This window comes from Daphnia pulicaria, chromosome 1 (assembly GCF_021234035.1).
Source record: "Daphnia pulicaria isolate SC F1-1A chromosome 1, SC_F0-13Bv2, whole genome shotgun sequence".
NCBI classification, from domain to species: domain Eukaryota; kingdom Metazoa; phylum Arthropoda; class Branchiopoda; order Diplostraca; family Daphniidae; genus Daphnia; species Daphnia pulicaria.
Window position 1 is genome coordinate 7,973,566 of NC_060913.1, and position 17,047 is coordinate 7,990,612.

The 17,047-nt window shown below is 43.0% G+C and overlaps 5 protein-coding genes and 1 long non-coding RNA gene across 9 annotated transcripts; 1 reads left to right on the top strand and 5 right to left on the bottom strand.

Annotated features, from left to right (window-relative positions):
• The first annotated feature begins 117 nt into the window (after positions 1-117).
• Positions 118-16,555, top strand: LOC124351145. Its single transcript, XR_006921399.1, has 3 exons — positions 118-350; positions 10,670-10,679; positions 16,542-16,555. It is a non-coding gene; the product is annotated as an uncharacterized LOC124351145 (long non-coding RNA).
• LOC124347316 (collagen alpha-1(I) chain-like) lies at positions 270-2,356 on the bottom strand. The gene is made up of 9 exons (XM_046798445.1): positions 2,254-2,356; positions 1,503-2,196; positions 1,325-1,432; positions 1,142-1,258; positions 984-1,073; positions 844-915; positions 688-777; positions 486-626; positions 270-413 (listed from the first exon to the last, which is right to left on the bottom strand). Exons 1-9 carry the CDS (start codon positions 2,263-2,265, stop codon positions 352-354), a joined length of 1,386 nt encoding a protein of 461 aa, XP_046654401.1. The 5' UTR covers positions 2,266-2,356; the 3' UTR covers positions 270-351.
• Positions 2,830-7,012, bottom strand: LOC124347120 (collagen alpha-1(I) chain-like). 4 transcript variants are annotated; one of them, XM_046798431.1, is made up of 15 exons: positions 6,888-7,012; positions 6,510-6,777; positions 5,939-5,989; positions 5,178-5,614; positions 4,833-5,100; positions 4,581-4,763; positions 4,385-4,522; positions 4,221-4,319; positions 4,024-4,149; positions 3,866-3,955; positions 3,726-3,797; positions 3,575-3,664; positions 3,343-3,501; positions 3,117-3,263; positions 2,830-3,041 (listed from the first exon to the last, which is right to left on the bottom strand). In XM_046798431.1, the coding sequence occupies exons 4-15, from the start codon at positions 5,178-5,180 to the stop codon at positions 2,977-2,979; spliced, it is 1,440 nt and encodes a 479-aa protein (XP_046654387.1). In that variant the 5' UTR covers positions 5,181-5,614; positions 5,939-5,989; positions 6,510-6,777; positions 6,888-7,012; the 3' UTR covers positions 2,830-2,976. The 4 variants fall into 4 exon arrangements, with proteins under 4 accessions (XP_046654387.1, XP_046654389.1, XP_046654390.1 ...); XM_046798433.1 differs by having other exon boundaries at positions 5,178-5,307; positions 5,363-5,614; positions 6,510-7,012; XM_046798434.1 differs by having other exon boundaries at positions 5,939-5,981; positions 6,631-7,012.
• LOC124347502 (collagen alpha-1(I) chain-like) lies at positions 7,823-9,805 on the bottom strand. The gene is made up of 7 exons (XM_046798457.1): positions 9,719-9,805; positions 9,063-9,663; positions 8,903-8,992; positions 8,674-8,835; positions 8,445-8,603; positions 8,181-8,381; positions 7,823-8,097 (listed from the first exon to the last, which is right to left on the bottom strand). The coding sequence occupies exons 1-7, from the start codon at positions 9,731-9,733 to the stop codon at positions 8,009-8,011; spliced, it is 1,317 nt and encodes a 438-aa protein (XP_046654413.1). The 5' UTR covers positions 9,734-9,805; the 3' UTR covers positions 7,823-8,008.
• Positions 10,478-12,592, bottom strand: LOC124347422 (collagen alpha-1(I) chain-like). The gene is made up of 9 exons (XM_046798452.1): positions 12,539-12,592; positions 11,783-12,467; positions 11,609-11,716; positions 11,409-11,525; positions 11,254-11,343; positions 11,113-11,184; positions 10,935-11,024; positions 10,711-10,851; positions 10,478-10,640 (listed from the first exon to the last, which is right to left on the bottom strand). The coding sequence occupies exons 1-9, from the start codon at positions 12,548-12,550 to the stop codon at positions 10,591-10,593; spliced, it is 1,365 nt and encodes a 454-aa protein (XP_046654408.1). The 5' UTR covers positions 12,551-12,592; the 3' UTR covers positions 10,478-10,590.
• Positions 12,999-15,559, bottom strand: LOC124347470 (collagen alpha-2(I) chain-like). Its single transcript, XM_046798455.1, has 11 exons — positions 15,129-15,559; positions 14,673-15,054; positions 14,489-14,602; positions 14,320-14,418; positions 14,123-14,248; positions 13,971-14,060; positions 13,828-13,899; positions 13,672-13,761; positions 13,446-13,604; positions 13,231-13,377; positions 12,999-13,155 (listed from the first exon to the last, which is right to left on the bottom strand). Exons 1-11 carry the CDS (start codon positions 15,138-15,140, stop codon positions 13,094-13,096), a joined length of 1,353 nt encoding a protein of 450 aa, XP_046654411.1. The 5' UTR covers positions 15,141-15,559; the 3' UTR covers positions 12,999-13,093.
• Positions 16,556-17,047: the final 492 nt, after the last annotated feature.

Genomic DNA, 17,047 nt, shown 5'->3' on the forward strand with positions numbered 1-17,047 from the left:
CAAAATACTTGGCACGTTGGCCGTGTCACGGCACGGTTGGAAAACACGTTGTTATTATCTCATGAATATTCAATGAACCATAACCGTATAGGAATTGATTTGAGATGTATGTTTTTCTCAGTTTTTTGTTTTATTTCTGACACGTGTCACGAAATAGTTGGCCAGTTTCCAACTATTTCTTATAGACTCCTCTTATGACAGTTTGATATTAGAGAGAAGAATAAAATCGACTTTGATTTTGAATAACATTTTATCGGATGAATATTTTGGGGATAATAAATAGAAATGGAATTGCCGATCAAATATTGTGTTCAGGTTCAAGCAGATTTGGGTCGCATCGCAAGTTGTACGTTAAGGAGCAGGAGCAGGCGCTCCCGGCGTTCCTGGTGCTCCGGGCGTTCCGGGTACTCCAGCTATTATTTCAAATTAATTAATTAATTAATAAGTCGGAAATCAATTTGGAATTTTGAATGAATATTGTTTACCTGGTCCAGCAGCGCCAGCTGTCCCAGTCGGGCCAGCAGCTCCAGCTGCTCCAGCACCTCCTGGTGCTCCATCTTGACCATTCTGGCCAGGAGTTCCGGGACCTCCTGGACTTCCATCAGCGCCGTCGGCGCCCGGAGGTCCTAAATAATTCCAAATGTTAAAAGGAATCCAATCCATCAGAAAACTTTTTGATGGACTTACCAGGAGGCCCAGCCGCTCCAGGCGTACCATCTTTCCCATCTTTGCCGTTGACTCCATCCTTTCCATTTTGTCCAGCTGTGCCAGCAAGACCTGACAACGAAAATGATTTTTAGCATATTTAATTAGTTGTTTAGTCTTACTGATTAAACTGAATACCTGGAGGGCCAGGTGGGCCAGCTGCTCCATCTTTCCCGTCTTTCCCATCCGTGCCAGCCACACCAGACTGGCCTAAATAGTGAAAGGAAAATTTTAATCATTGTCTTTTGGATTTATTCATTCGACTGTAATTAATTTACCTATGGGCCCAGGAGGACCAGCTGCACCATTTTTCCCGTTCAATCCGTTAAGTCCATCTTTGCCATTCAGCCCAGCATCTCCCGTTTCTCCTGCAATCGAATATTTGAATGTTAACAAATTTCAAAGCAATTTGACATTTTAATTAATTTCGATTCACCTTGAATGCCCTGTGGTCCTATATTGCCTTGAATGCCTTGCACGCCCTGCGTGCCAGGTGGTCCGGCGGGACCCTGAGGCCCCGGTGCTCCGTTAACTCCATTTGTCCCCGGCGGTCCTTTAATGGCAAATAGACAAGATTTTCACACGAAATGAAATCATTTAAGAAATTAAATATTCATACCTGCCGATCCTTGTGGTCCAGATGGCCCAATAGGTCCCTGCGCTCCGTCTTTGCCATCCTTGCCGTCCACCCCGTTAATTCCGTTGATTCCGTTCACCCCATCTTTGCCTTTTTTGAATTTTTCCAATTTTACCGCCAAAATTTAAAAAGAAATTTGGAATGGAGATTTTTAAATTACCTGCAGGTCCGACTGGGCCAATCGGTCCGGGAGGTCCAACCAGTTCGTGAACCCATTGGTTTTTATGTTTCTTATGGTTATGATTGTGATTGTGATTGTTGCTAAGGTTAGCGTTTTGTTTGTCCTGGGACACAATTTCGACACCTTTTTCAGCCTCACCCTGGCGGAAATCGGTCCGGACTTGAACCTCTTTCTGCCCGGTTTCATTCACTTTGTGGCGGCCGATATCCTTCTTCGGAATGGCCACCAACCCCATCCTGGCCAGAGCCAATAAATTGGCCTGAACATTCCCTGGGAAATTCAAACTGGCGTAATAATTTTTCAATCCGTCCTCCGGCTGGCCGTGGTGGGAATTCCGGGCGAAAGGAGAAGCCCACGGCGATGCTGACTCGTATTCCCAGGGAAATAGCGGCTGCTGCTGGAACGGAGCCGAAACTTCCGGGTGTTGGTATTCGAATGGCAACTCTTCGTCGGTCCTGGGCGAAAGTTTATTCAGCCGCTCCTCCAAATCTTTTTCGGTGGCCGGTTTCAAAATGACGGCGATCGGCTTGTACCAGCTGATTTCATCCTCAGCGGCGTCTGCAAGTGTAGCATTGACTTCCTCTGGAACTACTTGGGTAACGATTCCGTCATCCATCGGGTAAGCAATGGTCCGGCAAGTCAAAACGATAGCGAAGCAGATCAACGTCAAAACCTATTTTTAGAAATAAAATTGAATTGAATTTAGTTTGAAATGAACTTGAATCATTACCGAGAATTTCATGGTGACGGCCTGTCGGGAGAAAAACACGACCGAAGACCAACTCGATCGAAGGGCGAATGCGTTCCAGCTGCTTCAAGGAGGGTAGGACCAGAGAGAGGGACTGACCGAAAGGGCTGTCCACCTTAAAGGCGGGACTTTGCGTCTCAAAACAAAATACGGCCAGCCTTCACGAACGAGAAGCTAGCTTCTCAAGGGCAGACGACCACGCAAGGGAAGAAGGTGCTGATTGGCACCGGAAAACAGGTCCAGCTCCGTGATCAGCTTCAAAGTGCAACGAACTCTCGTGTATATCTGGTTGGAACGATCGAAAGTCCCTACTTGGTCATCTCAGCAGGATAGAATTATTATTCAAAGTTCAATCTCAGTTCAAGAGGAATTCACGTCAAATTTTTTTTTTTTTTTATTTGGGCTGCAATCATCGAAAAGATTATTTCTTCTTTCATCAATCGTTATTTGCATATCAGGAATATTATTTGCATATCAATTCTCATACACGGAAATATATGTCTGTTTTGGACTCCATGGACCATGACCTTTTTTGACTGCACGCAATGTTCATATATAGAAGACATATAGCATTATATTGATTGCATCACGATTGCTAGATTCAATTTCGAATGTATTCAAAAGGATGGTGACATTTTCAAAAATAACGAAATATCGAATAAATATTCACACGAAATATAACTGCTTCTAAAAATAGACGGGAGATTAACGACCAGCTGGTGCACCTGGAGCTCCCGGAGAGCCTGGAGATCCTGGAGTGCCTCCAGCACCTGTTTATCAAGGTTAAGTGCGAATCAAGTTATGGAACATTTGAATAAAAATGAATCGATCTGAAAGAATTTTACCTGCTGCACCGGGAACTCCAGCCGTTCCCGCAGCACCAGCCGTTCCAGTTGCGCCAGGAAGGCCTGCATCCCCTGGCGTGCCCGGTGTTCCAGCACTTCCAGGAATGCCACCGTCTCCGGCCACTCCAGGAAGACCAGGAATGCCACCTATAATAAACAGGATCGAAAATGATCATCCAGCAAATATTTATTTCAATTATAAATTGACAATCAAATGTATTATTACCTGTTCCAGTTTGACCTGGTGTTCCGCCAGTTCCAGGTGTTCCTCCAGGACCAACCGGGCCAGGAGTGCCACTTTGCCCGTCTTGGCCATCTGCACCGTATTTTCCAGGTTTCCCGTACTGTCCAGGAGTACCATCCTTGCCATCTTGCCCTGGAGTGCCTGTGTGAAATAAGAAGAAGAAAATTATTTTAAAATGTGCCGTCAGGTCTTGGTCAAGCGCCTAGAAACAAACCAGGGGGCCCAGGCAATCCGGGTTGTCCATCTTTGCCACCTTTTCCGTCTACACCATCCTTGCCGTCCTTGCCATCAGTACCAGGTGGACCTAATGAGGAAGGAAAATGTGAGGTATAACGAACAATTAAAAAGTCACATTGAAAACACACCTGAAGGTCCAGCCACTCCTGGTTGGCCATCTTGTCCATCCTGTCCATCTTTTCCATTTGTTCCAGGAGGTCCTTAAATCATAAGGAAAAAGATGAAATAATTCAATTGATTTTCCAGAATGTAATAAATAATTTCTTACCAGTTGGACCTGGAGCTCCATTAGTGCCATCCTTGCCGTCCATTCCATTGGCTCCATCACGCCCATCCTTTCCATCCGCCCCCTTTTCCCCTGTAATAATCCTTTCGATTAATTCACCTGTGCAAATTGTCGGGACTCGAATTAAATTTATTACATACCAGGTGATCCAGGGGGCCCAATTGGCCCGCTTAATCCTTGGATGCCTTGCAAACCAGGCGGCCCGATAGGTCCCATGACTCCAGGTGGCCCTGCAGGTCCATCGCGCCCATCTTTCCCTGACAAACCTGTTTGTAAAAACCCCAATCAAATTGCGAAAATGAGCGCTGTTTGGTTGTTTTCCTTCAAATCAATTTACCAATATCTCCTTTAGTTCCTGGAGGGCCGGCAGGCCCTTGAGCTCCGTCTTTGCCGTCCTTACCATCTCTTCCATCAACACCATCCATCCCATCTATACCTGGAATAACAAACAAACGAGTGGTTAACTTGATTTTCTTTTGAAATAATCGAAAAATTAATTACCTGGAATTCCAGGTGGTCCAGCCAGATTGACCAACCAAGGAAAAGTGCCTTGTTTATTTTTCGTCTTGTCGACAATTATTGGTGCAGGAGGATTAGGAAGCGTCGCTTGCGGATTTCTCGACTCGGCAATCCCAGCACCTAAAAACAATTCCAAATTAAATTTCCAATTCAATCGGAATCAAATATTCATCAATACCTGCCAAGCTCCGACTACTTGGAAAGGATTCAGGATCGATATTGCTGATGGATTTCTTTGGCAAATAAACCGATCCCCTTTTCTTCAAGGACCACATCATCCTCGTCCATTGGCTTTCATGGGAATCGTCGTAAGATTCAGGCCAGTTGCCCAAAAAATCCGCCAGATGTCTTCTCTGGATGCCTGTAGTCAATTCAAATCATTCCATCAATCATTTCATTCAAACTACTTGTAATTCGCAAAAATAGTTACCGTAAGGATACCACGGAAGCGCTGGATGCTGCAACGGACTGCCATCTAGCCAGTAGGGATGAGACCCGTAGCCGGACACCCTCGGTCGGATGACATTGCGTTTGCTTTCAACTTTGTCTTTGGATATCGGCTTCAGTATCATGGCAATAGGAGCGTACCATCCGTGATCGTTTTCGGCCGTCCCGTGTTCTTTCCCCTGGTCGTCGGTGGGCAAGGCCATCGCGATTACCGCAAAGACGGCCAAAACGCAGTAAAATGAAGAAGCGACCTTTATTTTTTTTTCAAAGAAAATTTCAATTAATTCAAAATGTATTTAAAAATTACTCAAATTTAATTTGTTCCAACCATGACGGTTGCTTTGCGTTGCACTCGGCTGAGTCAACTGGTCCGGCGTCAGGTCAGGTGGAGAATAACGCAACTCTTAATTTTCTCGGTTCTCGTTCTGGGCGGCGCCTCGTGAAATCTGTAGGCGGGGCTAAACGCAGGCACAAATTCTTTGTCGTCTGAACGAGAATTGAGAAGCCAGTCACCTCACTCCCGTTGCCTATTGACTATACACTCGTGGGAAGAAACAAACATCCATCAACGCTGGCGTAGGTATTTGACACGGCCACCTGATGATATCTTTTCTTTTTTCTTCCTGGTCAAAACGGCTACTTGACCTGTTTGGAGTGACAGGTTCGGTCGGCGCCACCTATTATCGCACGTCATGGAATCCCCTTTTTATTTAGGTGCATGTGACACGCTTTCCGTTTCGTGAAAAATGCCTGGGAAAATGATACCTAGTTGGGAAATGGAGAGAATTAAGAATCGGTTTTGCTTCTGTTATCAAGTCGCCGGCTGAAATCGAACAACGTCAAACGTGGAGAACCGGAATTGTTTTACAGGTGGGCGCATCACGCAGGGAAAACCAAACGGCAGCCAGAAACACATGGAGGTTCTTCCACCTAAACTACCTAACAATCTGGTTAAGCTTTATCTTCCTAGTTCAAACTTGAAGGCGTTGGACCAAAGTCAAGAGCAAGTTAAGCAATGCAGATGGATAAACAATGCAAATCTTTATCATCGCGAATGAATTCAAGCTCAAAATAAATAATAATGGATACCTTCAGTTGTAGTCGAACTGCGTGCCTGCCAATCCCCAGTCACCTGCAATACTTGACAAAGTGAAATTCGTTTAAAAAAGAAAACGATGTTAACATTTTTTAAACCAACTGCATGGCGAGCTAATCTAAAGACATGCATCGAAACCAGTTAACCAGTTATCCTTCAAAATCTAGCGCTGATTGTTGAATATCTTTTAAACCAGACATGGCGAAACCAGAGTCGATGACTTAGACTTTTTAAAATGCGCACAGCATTTTTCCACATAAGGCCACAGGACAGAGCAGAGCAGAACCCAGTTATCCATCTCTTTTGGCGGGATACCCAAAAAAGCTATCCAAGCAACCGAAGCTATCCCCTCTCACATATTAATACAAATGAATAACATTAAGTTGGAGGCCATCCATCACGTTTGAGTCAATCTGATTCTTTTAAAGCTTTCCTAAGATGAAAAAACCTCTGAATTCACACAACTGTTACGGCCCTTGGCACGAATAATTATTTTGGTATCTTATTGTGACGGCGATGAAGGCTATTGCGATAAAGACTATTATTTAAAAAGTTTAGACTAACCAGACAGGAGTCCCTGGCAGGGACTCCTCGAGGAAGTAAATCAACCGATCAAGCCAACACGACAGGAAGCTCTTACACGTCTGAATGGAAGGAGAGGAAATCAAATAATTAATTCAAATACCAGCGCAAAATAACTGCTCGTAAATTTTTCATTGCTGGTATTCTTTAAAGGTCAAGGTTGAGTTCATGTTCTTCAAAGTCGACCAACATTAATGGTACCCAATGCACCTGCAAGGTCATCCTTCACTGTTAAATCCAGTGCCAACACCTAAATGAAATGAGAGATGAGAATTAACAAAGTAAGGAGGTATTATCTATTGTTGTTGTGGAGTCAACAACAAGGCGAGGCACGAGGCAAAAACACTAAGGAACTTCTACTTGACTGATTTCTTGATGTTTGAGAATCCAAAAGATTGATCAAAAAACCAGCATTTCCAATTTGACTGACTAAATCAGATTGACAGATCAGGGTCAAAGGGACGGATGATGACAAAATCCAATTTCAATCAATGAAGGTTAACAACTTGGCAGCTCGTCCCTAGGGACGAGATCAACCAGTCCTTTGTGAAAACTTGTACATCCACAGCTGATTAGAGTTGACGAGAATATTGTAAAGTTGACTGCACAAAAGCATCAAGTGAAACAAGTCAGTGATGGTTAGGTCATCACAAGAAAAAATGTGATTAATCAATATTTTGTTTTACAACGAAAGCAAGAAGTTACTGGTTGGAAATATGCTTTCCATTGTAAACTTATTCTCGTGACACTGATAGATTTCACTTGACAACACTCTCTAACGACTCTGGCAAAACAATGGGGTCTGCAATACTACGAATGTGGCGATACTAGGGTTTAGGTATCAAATTTTAAAAATGCACATGAAAAAAAGTACCAACTTTTCATATAAATGCTGTTTCTTTGCTTAGTTAGTTGTGCTAAATTCCTTCAGAATAAAATCTCACAAGATTCAAAATTATGTGAAAATCAAACCGAAATCGTTCGTGCTACTAATTGCCATTTGCCACAAACGTCTGCTAGACTGCTACGCATAATTGCGACAGTTGTTTCACGCATATTATAACAGTCGCCAGCGATTATTTTTAATCGATGTTTCAAATATTTAAAATTTGAGCTTCAATTCCGTTACGATTAAATTCTAAATGACCTAAAAATTATTCTCGCTGTCAGTTTTAAGTAATTATCGGTAATTTTGTTTCTAAAACAGGTAGGCCTAAAATGTTGCAAAATAAATTGATTCGGTTAATCTATCATGCAGACGAAACCGAATTTTATTTAAAGACGTTAGAGAAGCAGTACTTAAATACAAGGAATATTAAGTCACGAAGAAATAATTTAGTGTTCAAATTTCCTACAGCATTTTTGTTCTTTTCCAACTAATTTTGATGTCAGCTAGCGATTGGGTCTAACAAGCGAACATCAACATCATGCATGCAATTCATGGTGGACTTCCATGAGCATTAACAGCTAATTAATTTGAATTATTTACGGCGGCGCCCTGGTGCTCCAGCCATTCCTTCCTGTCCAGGATATCCCGTCCATCCTGTAGGTCCCATGAGACCGGGGATCCCTGCGAATTTTTAGATTTTTTAAAAGTTGAAACACATCAGAAAATAAAAACGGAAAGCAATAAAAATCTGAAATTATAATTACCTGGAGTACCAGGCGACCCAGGTGCTCCTGGACTTCCCGGAGTTCCACCAGCTCCCTGTGTGCCATCCGCACCATTCGATCCTGGAGGACCAAAAGATCCCTGAAGACCAGGATCTCCTGGATCGCCGGGAAGTCCCGGAGTGCCTGGATCTCCACTTTCACCGTCCGTTCCATGCAGGCCGTGCAGCCCCGGAGCTCCAGCTAAAATTAAAATGATATTACGTAGCATTTGAATTTATTATAGTCAAAGTGAATTGGTTTTACCTTGTCCGGTCTGCCCGTCTTTTCCAGGTTTTCCAGCTGGGCCCATTGGACCTTGTGCTCCCGTTTGTCCATCTTGCCCGGCTTGCCCGTCGGACCCTTCCTGTCCGAATTGACCTGCAGTGCCATCGCTGCCAAATTTCCCATTTTGCCCGGGGGTTCCTGAAATCAGTATTCAAAACGTGTTGTAGCCCAGCAGCGGTGGAATGTTTCAATTTAAATGACGTCCCACCTGGTGGACCTGGGGGTCCCACAAGACCATCTTTGCCATTCTGCCCGTCTTTGCCGTCCTGTCCATCTTTGCCGTTTTCACCTGGTGTGCCCTGAGGGCCGGGAGCTCCTTCTTGCCCATCTCGACCGTCCTTGCCATCCTTACCGTTGGTACCGGACAATCCTGTCATTAATTACCAATTAGTTATTTCTTTTTCTTTCTTGTTTTTCAACCGGTTACTCCATTTTACCTGTTAGTCCAGTTTGTCCGTCTTTGCCATTTTTGCCATCGTGTCCTTCGACTCCGTCCCGCCCGTCTTTACCGTTCACTCCGTCTCTTCCTTTTTTAAAACAATGAAACATAACCAAATTTAATTGAACGAACTATAATGATTTTTGAATAATTCCTACCTGGTATTCCGGGAATTCCTGGCGGACCTTGCGATCCTTGCGGCCCCGGGGAGCCTTGAACGCCTTGCATTCCCGTGAGGCCGTTGACTCCGGCGATGCCCTGCATTCCTTGGGTGCCCAGCGGCCCCATTGGCCCCTGTGGCCCATCTCTTCCGTCGTTGCCCGGAGCTCCGGCAGTTCCGGCCAGGTTAAAGAACCAAGGCAACATCCCGTTATTCGGTTTCTTATTATTCCCGTCGCCGTCGTTCGGTTTGCGTCCGCTGGATCCGCCAGGTCTCCTGGGTTCGGCCACTCCAGCTCCGGCGGATGAGCCGGATGGGAAAAAAAGATTCTGACTGCTGAGGTCACTTTTCCTTAATGGCGCCAGTCCCGTTTCGGCCATGGTCCATAAAATCTGATCCAGTCGGCTGTTGTTATCCGATTTTTGGGCGTATGGCTTCCTCGATGGATAACGGGGCTGATGCTGGATTGATTCCGGATGAAAGTAGCGTCGATTCTGGTAATGGGGATGATAATTATGCGGATGGCGACCAATTCTGACGGATGTCGAATTCTTTGGTGAGCCTAGGGCCGCCAAGTAGACGACTAAAGAGCTAATCACCTAATCAACATAAAACTTAATGAAATAATTTCGATTTAAATAAGAAATTTTATACTAGTAATAATTTCATTTTTTCTTCTCCAGTTATGAAATAAAAGTGCGACAAACAAGAGCCAAATCTCAACACGTCATCGCTACTGGAACGCCGGGCAGAGTTTGATGGCCTCTTCGCGCAGTGAATAATATGGATATGAATTAATTTTATTTGTCTGATAGGTTCTAGGTCATTAAACGCAAGCGTTCCAGAATAAACCAGTTACGCCCAGTTTATATTACGTCGAATTCTTATTCATTTTTGGAAGTTGATCCAACACCGTAAAGTTTTGACCTTGGCAACAGAATCTCACGTGCTGGATCATCCTCGATTATAATATAGCCTACACTCCCGGTCACATGTTTTTTTAACCCGTCGCCGTGCGTGTTGTTGCAATGAGTTATTTCAAGTTATATCAGTCACATCAGCCGAATAGAAAGACACGTCATTTTGAATGCGCGCGCGTTTTGAAATGAACCGGTTTCGGGTATAAATGCGGCCGGTTGTTTGTGCTGGGATTATCACGAGATCAATCAACTGCTGGACAGTTTTATATAGGCAGGAGGTTACACCTTTGACAGTTAAACCGAATTTCTTAGGAGGGAAATAACACACGTTATTTTCGTGGAATTGTTGTAGAGACTGATTTGACTATTATTCTTCTTCTTCTAAGCTAACGAGTTTTATAATATGGCTGGGAAATCAATCAAGAGTTCGTTGGCCTGTGAACGAAAAGGAATTGATTCGCAGATTGATCAGACACATGAGAATGATGACACATTTATTTCAATAATTTATTTTTGGAAGAAGAAAAAGGGCGTCGACAATAACCAATGGGATACACTTAATTATTATGTTACACAAGTTTATTCGTGTTGTTGTTTTATTGCTGTTTATCCCGATCCTGGAGCTCCAGGTGCTCCCGGTGCTCCTGGCACTCCGGCTATTTAGTTTTGTATAAAAGATAATTAGAATTAATTTAGTTGGAATTTTTATTTGTTTTTGTTATTTACGTGGTCCGGCGGGTCCAGCACTTCCAGCGGCGCCGGCAGCTCCAGCTGGCCCCGGTTCACCAGGTGTTCCATCCTGACCATCTTGTCCGTCTGTGCCCGGCTGTCCAGGACTTCCATTTTTGCCATCTTTTCCTGAGGGTCCTTTAAGTAGAAAAGTTAAATTTAATTAAATTGTGTTCCAGGAATACAGTGAATCTCATTTGAATATAATCAAAGCGACAAACCAGGAGGTCCGGCTGCTCCAATTGTTCCGTCCGATCCGTCTGTTCCGTCGATTGCGTCCTTTCCATCTGTTCCAGGAATTCCAGCCGGGCCTATAACACAACAATTCGTTAGAAAAGAACCAGATATCATGTTGGATTTAAAAAAATATTTGAATTTAATTATGAATCAGTAATATACCTGCTTGGCCGATGGGACCAATCGGCCCGTCTTTGCCATCTTTTCCATTTTTACCGGGCACTCCAATCGGTCCTTAAAATGTTAATTCATTCATTTTTTCAGTCGTGAATTTTTGGAATTCATTTATTTTTGCAAACTAACCTTGGGGTCCTGGAGGTCCCGCAATTCCGTCCTTTCCGTTCAACCCGTTAAGTCCGTCTAGGCCATTAATTCCGGCCGCTCCCTTTTCTCCTAAAATGATTAATAACTTTAAATACATCAGTCCACCTTTTGGTGAATTAGCAATTAATTATAACCTTGAATGCCCTGCGGTCCGGTATTGCCCTGGATGCCCTGGATGCCTTGTACTCCGGGTACTCCGGGGGAGCCCTCAGCCCCCGCTGGTCCGTTAACTCCATTTGTCCCCGGAGGACCTTTTTTTTAAAAAATCAAATCGTATTAAAACAATTAAAACATTTCAAATGAAATAATGAATCTCAAACAAAATCATCCATACCGACTTGTCCTGGTGGTCCAATGGGTCCAGCAGGTCCCTGATCTCCATCTTTGCCATCCTTGCCGTCCACTCCGTTAATTCCGTTGATTCCGTTCGTTCCGTCTTTCCCTAAATTACGTCAGCAATTTATAAATTAATGAAGAAAAATTTTAATTCGATTTGTAAATGAATTACCTGCTGGACCAATGGGGCCGACTGCACCTGGCGGCCCGTAAAAATCCTGCATCCACTGCTGCTTACTATGTTTGTGCGAAAAGGGCTTTAACTTAACTACGTTAGTTCCGTGCTGATGACCACCTTGTTGGCGGGTCCCACCCTCGACATCATCCCCCCGGAATCCAACATGTGGCCCAGGGTCTTTTTCACCAAACAGGTCTTCCGTCCGATAGGCAGCCAGTCCCAAACTGGACAGCCAACTGCCCTGGTCATCATCTTCTCTTTTAACCGGGAAATTCAAATCGTCGTGAGAACTTCGAAACAAATTTGCTTCCGGTTGGCCGTAGTAATAATTGCTCCGGAAGAAATACGGATGCCACGGTGGCAGTAGTGGCCGGTAGCCCCAGGGTGGAAGCGGCTGCCGCTGGAAGGAAACGGCAGGCGTCATTGGTGGCAGCGGTGGATTGAATGGAAATGCATCTTCTTCGGTCCCGGAAGTGGAAGGATCCAGTCGATCCTCCAGTTCCTTTTCGGTGGCCGGTTTCAAAATGACAGCGATTGGTTTGTACCAACTCAAATCCTCGTCGTCGTCAGCACCGACTGCCGGAATTTTCGAATCCGCTTCCGGAATGCTTCCGTCTTCCGTCGGATAAGCGTACGTCTTTCCCGCCAGGAAAACAACGAAACACGCCAGTATAAGAGCCTATGGGAAATTTTATTAAAAATAACTGTCATTAACTAAAATGTTAATTACATCAACTTTTAATGTCATACCGAAAATTTCATTTTTTCTTTTCTGGTCGAGAGGAACACGACCGAAGAGCAACTCGACTGTTGCGTGAATGCCTTTCTCCAATGCTGGGCATGGCCATCTGTGATGGAAGGGGGAGGAGCCTGTGTTCAAATGTCTAAAGGGGACGCATATTATTCACAGAAATAACTAGTTTCTCTTGTATCAACATCATTTGAATATTTATTCAAAAGGCGGGTTTCTATAATAGATCGGCACGTGGACAGTTCACACGTACACCAGACAAGTCAACAAACTCATCTCTGCTAGTTTTGCTTATCGTCTAAAAAGTCCTTGGTGCATGACGACACGGCCCTTACTTGGTCCTATGTCGATTTCTTGAATTCTTGGAAGACTTTTAATGCTTTCAAATGCAATTCAAATATTTTTGGTAATATTCATTTTGGTTTATTGCAATGGAACAAAAAGATCGTTTACTAGCACGGCCATCACGAGTTATTGAATTATTAATAGATGGAAGTTATTGTCAAATAATTTAATTACGTGATTGAAAAAGATATTGTTAACTTAAATCAAATTTAGCCTCCTTGTGCACCTTGGGCTCCGTCTGATCCTGGACTTCCCGCAGTCCCTGCTGCACCTGTGAGTCAATTTTAGGATTTTAATATTTTTTTAATTCAATAAGAATTTTAAATCAATTCAAGTGATTTTTTACCTGCTGTTCCAGCGGCCCCAGCCGCCCCTGCTCCGCCCGCCGGCCCAGCAGGGCCTGGTTCGCCCGGCTCTCCCGGTATTCCAGGCAATCCTGCTGTGCCATGAAGACCTGGAATTCCAACCAGTCCAGGAATACCAGGAGGACCACCTATAATTAGCCAATCAAAAATATTTTTAAAAATTTGAAAATTGACCAATGAAAAAATTCAATTGTACCTGTTCCTGCTTGACCCCCAGTGCCGTCACTTCCGGGCGTTCCTGCGGGACCAACAGGACCAGGAGTGCCACTTTGCCCGTCTTTGCCGTCTGTTCCGTACTGGCCAGGCTGCCCATATTGTCCGGAAGCCCCATCTTTTCCATTTTGCCCTGGAGTACCTGTGATAATTAAAAACGTTGAATATTCAATCTAATAAAATCAAAAGAAAGAATTATAATGACGTACCTCGGGGACCAACCAATCCTTGTTGTCCATCGCTTCCATCTTTGCCATCGACGCCATCTGTTCCGTCTTTCCCGTCAACACCAATCAGACCTTTGATTTGAAAAATAACGGGAATTAATCGAGTTTCTTAGAAAAGATTTAAAAAAGGTTAACAACCTGGAGGACCTCCTTTGCCCGCTTGGCCGTTTTTACCGTCCTTGGCATCTTTCCCGCTAGATCCAATAGGTCCTTAAAACATTAAAGAAAAATGAATTAAATAATTAACCAAAGAAATAAGGAACGGAAATAGATTCCTATACCTGCAGGACCAGGTACTCCGTTAGTCCCATCTTTGCCGTTGATTCCGTCCGATCCATCTCGTCCGTCTTTCCCCGCTTCCCCTATTTCTCCTAAAATACATTGTTTAAATGAATTAATGTTTAGTTGATTATTCGAATTAATTTGTGCAAACCGGGTACTCCTGCAGATCCTAGCGGCCCGGTTAATCCTTGAATGCCTTGCAATCCCGGTGGTCCGATAGGTCCTATCATTCCAGGCGGCCCGGGAAGTCCATCACAACCGTCTTTTCCAGTCGAACCTTCCAACACACAAAATTACAATTCAAATCCACCCAAATCAATTTGTTTTTTTGAATTCAATTGAATTTACCCGTTTCTCCTTTAGTTCCTGGCGGCCCAACAGGCCCTACTGCTCCATCTTTGCCATCCTTTCCGTGTTTACCATCAACTCCATTTACCCCATCAGTACCTGATAATTAAAAAAATCTCTTATTACTTATTTTTCTGGCTAATTAATTTTTAAAGAAACAATAAATTACCAGGTATTCCAGGAGTTCCAGCTACATTCGACCAAGGGAAGGCCTGTTTCTTTTTAATGTTGAATGCACCCATATTGATGCCGAATTGCGGATTTCTAGGTTCAGCAATTCCACCTGCACCGTCAGTGTATAAACATCATTGTATTTTGGAGATGTAAAATCATGTGTTAAATTTTAGAAATACCTGTCGACATAAACTGGCTGTTGGTTTCAAGACTGCTGACGGATTTCTTGGGCAGGTAAACGGCTCCGGTTTCCATAATCGAATCGATTATTCGAGACAGTTGGCTGTCGTTGGAGTCGGACGGACGATTTCTTTCTGGATGGCCATGCCACGGATTGGCGTTCTGCCAGCTGAAGGGTACCCTTGGCCGGATGGCATTCCACCTGCCTTTGGCTGATTCTTTTGATAACGGTGTGAATAACATGGCGACGGGAGCGTACCATCCGTAGTCTTCCTCAACCGTGGAGTTAACATCCATCCGGTAATTCCGGTTTTCTCCTTCGGTCGTCGGGTAGGCCCACGTGATGACTACGGAAACGGCCAACAGACAACACAAAGACACCTGCCAAAATTGATTTAAACAAAATTAATCAATCAAAAATTTAATCCATTTTGGGTTTCTGGAAATAAATATACCGCCGATTTCATGATGACCGGTCACCTAATGTGATTTGGTTGCACTGTTCGAACGCAGTCAGTCTGAAAGTCGGGCAGAGAGTAACACTGGGAGGTGCGTCGTGCAAAAGTGGGCGGGGCAAAAATCAACATTTGAACTCTTTTTTTTCCTTCGAGGAGTTTGGAATAGAATTAGCAAGTAGCCTAAAACCTGTTTGAAGCAACAGGTTTTTTTTCTATGGTAGTTTTGGGGGGTTTACTTTCTATACTACATCAGACGATTGGTCATCAGGTTGGTCATTCTTGCATAGTTCCATTCTTCATTCAGAAAGAAAAGTTCCTGAATCCTTGAAGATGAAATGAGGTGTCAGATGTTACAACCTGCAAGTTTAAGTGAAAAAAAAAATACTTTATTTTTTTAGTTTTGGGGGTTTCCTTTTTACTGCTACTACATCAGACGATAGGCAATCAGGTTTTGTCAGGGTGTTACTAAACTATGGACTTGGACAGTCCATTTTGGACTACTAAACTATGGACTTCGATCGAAAACTATGGACTTCACCAGATGGCGCTGCCTGTCCGAAACTATGGACTTTGGGACCTAAAATATGGACTTTAACCTGCAGAAACTATGGACTTCATCAGATGGCGTTGTATCCGAAACACTGGACTTGGCGTCTATAGTATGGACTTTAAATTTATAAACTTGGCTTAGATCCGAATATTTTCGCTTAAGTTTTAAACGGTTAAATGAATATATCTTTTAATTAAATTTAAGAAAACAACAAATCCATTCTGAATGGTGTATTGCGAATATTAATACACGATTTACAAGGTACATTTTGAACATTTCAAAAAAGGTTAATTATTATTCTTGATTTGACATTTGAGAAAAGAAATAAAACAAAGTCATTCAAGGTTTAAATGCAAGATGAGCAATACCAGGGCACTTTTTTGCACTTGATGGCAGATTCGGGTATGTTCTCGCATTCCGGATGGAAATATTCTTGGCAAATGTTGCACTGTACCATAACGTGAAATTTTTTAGGAAGGAGTTTATGAAATCCAAAGTCGGGCATCCGACACACACAGAAGAGGGGAATGGAAATTTGTTTCTTTGGTCTCCAATTTGAACGCGTTCGGAGTCCTTTGGTTGGAAAAGGAATGATTGCGCCGTCGGAAATGCATTTCATTAGATGGGAGCGCATTTGTGACCCATCAAACCTCAATTCAGATGGATTAAATGAAAATGCCAAGGCTGTCGCAAATGCGATGACATATAATCCGCAACTTCCGCTTTCTTTTTGGCTTTCGCATTACCCATTATACCCATTATTTGTATCCCTTTATTTTTTTAAGATATGGTAGTGGTTTTGTTAATAATGGAGCTATTGATCTTTTAGGTACACAGTATGAACACATTTCTCAAAAGAGGGAATTAATTTTAAATCTGCTGCAGAACCGTTTATGTCTCTAAAGACTGTTCTTGCCCTATACGTTGTTTTATATAAAAGCAAAAGTCAATTTTAAAAAAATGAGATCTTAAGTATGAATCGAAGATATAAAAAGCATAGCTCATCATCTGATAAAAAGCTTAAACCTATTAATTAAGCAAAAAAGATATGTAGCTCATGCTTCTCTTGCAGTTGGTGCTTTACTTGGACAACCCGAATTTTCAATTTTATCTTTGGAACCGGGTAAACTTAGTGAGAGTAATGTGGATATAGGAGGAAAGAATATTAGTTAAATTCGCAAATAGAAGATTGAAAATATTCAAGAGATTTTGCCTTTAATTAACACGGAAAAACATCTTGTATTTAAACCGTTTTATAGATCGGATAAAGCAAGACAAAATTAATAAAAAATAATACTTTAGAAGAAATTAAAAAAAAAATAGAATATTTTACAAAAATATATCCTACCGCCGACGGAATTCTACC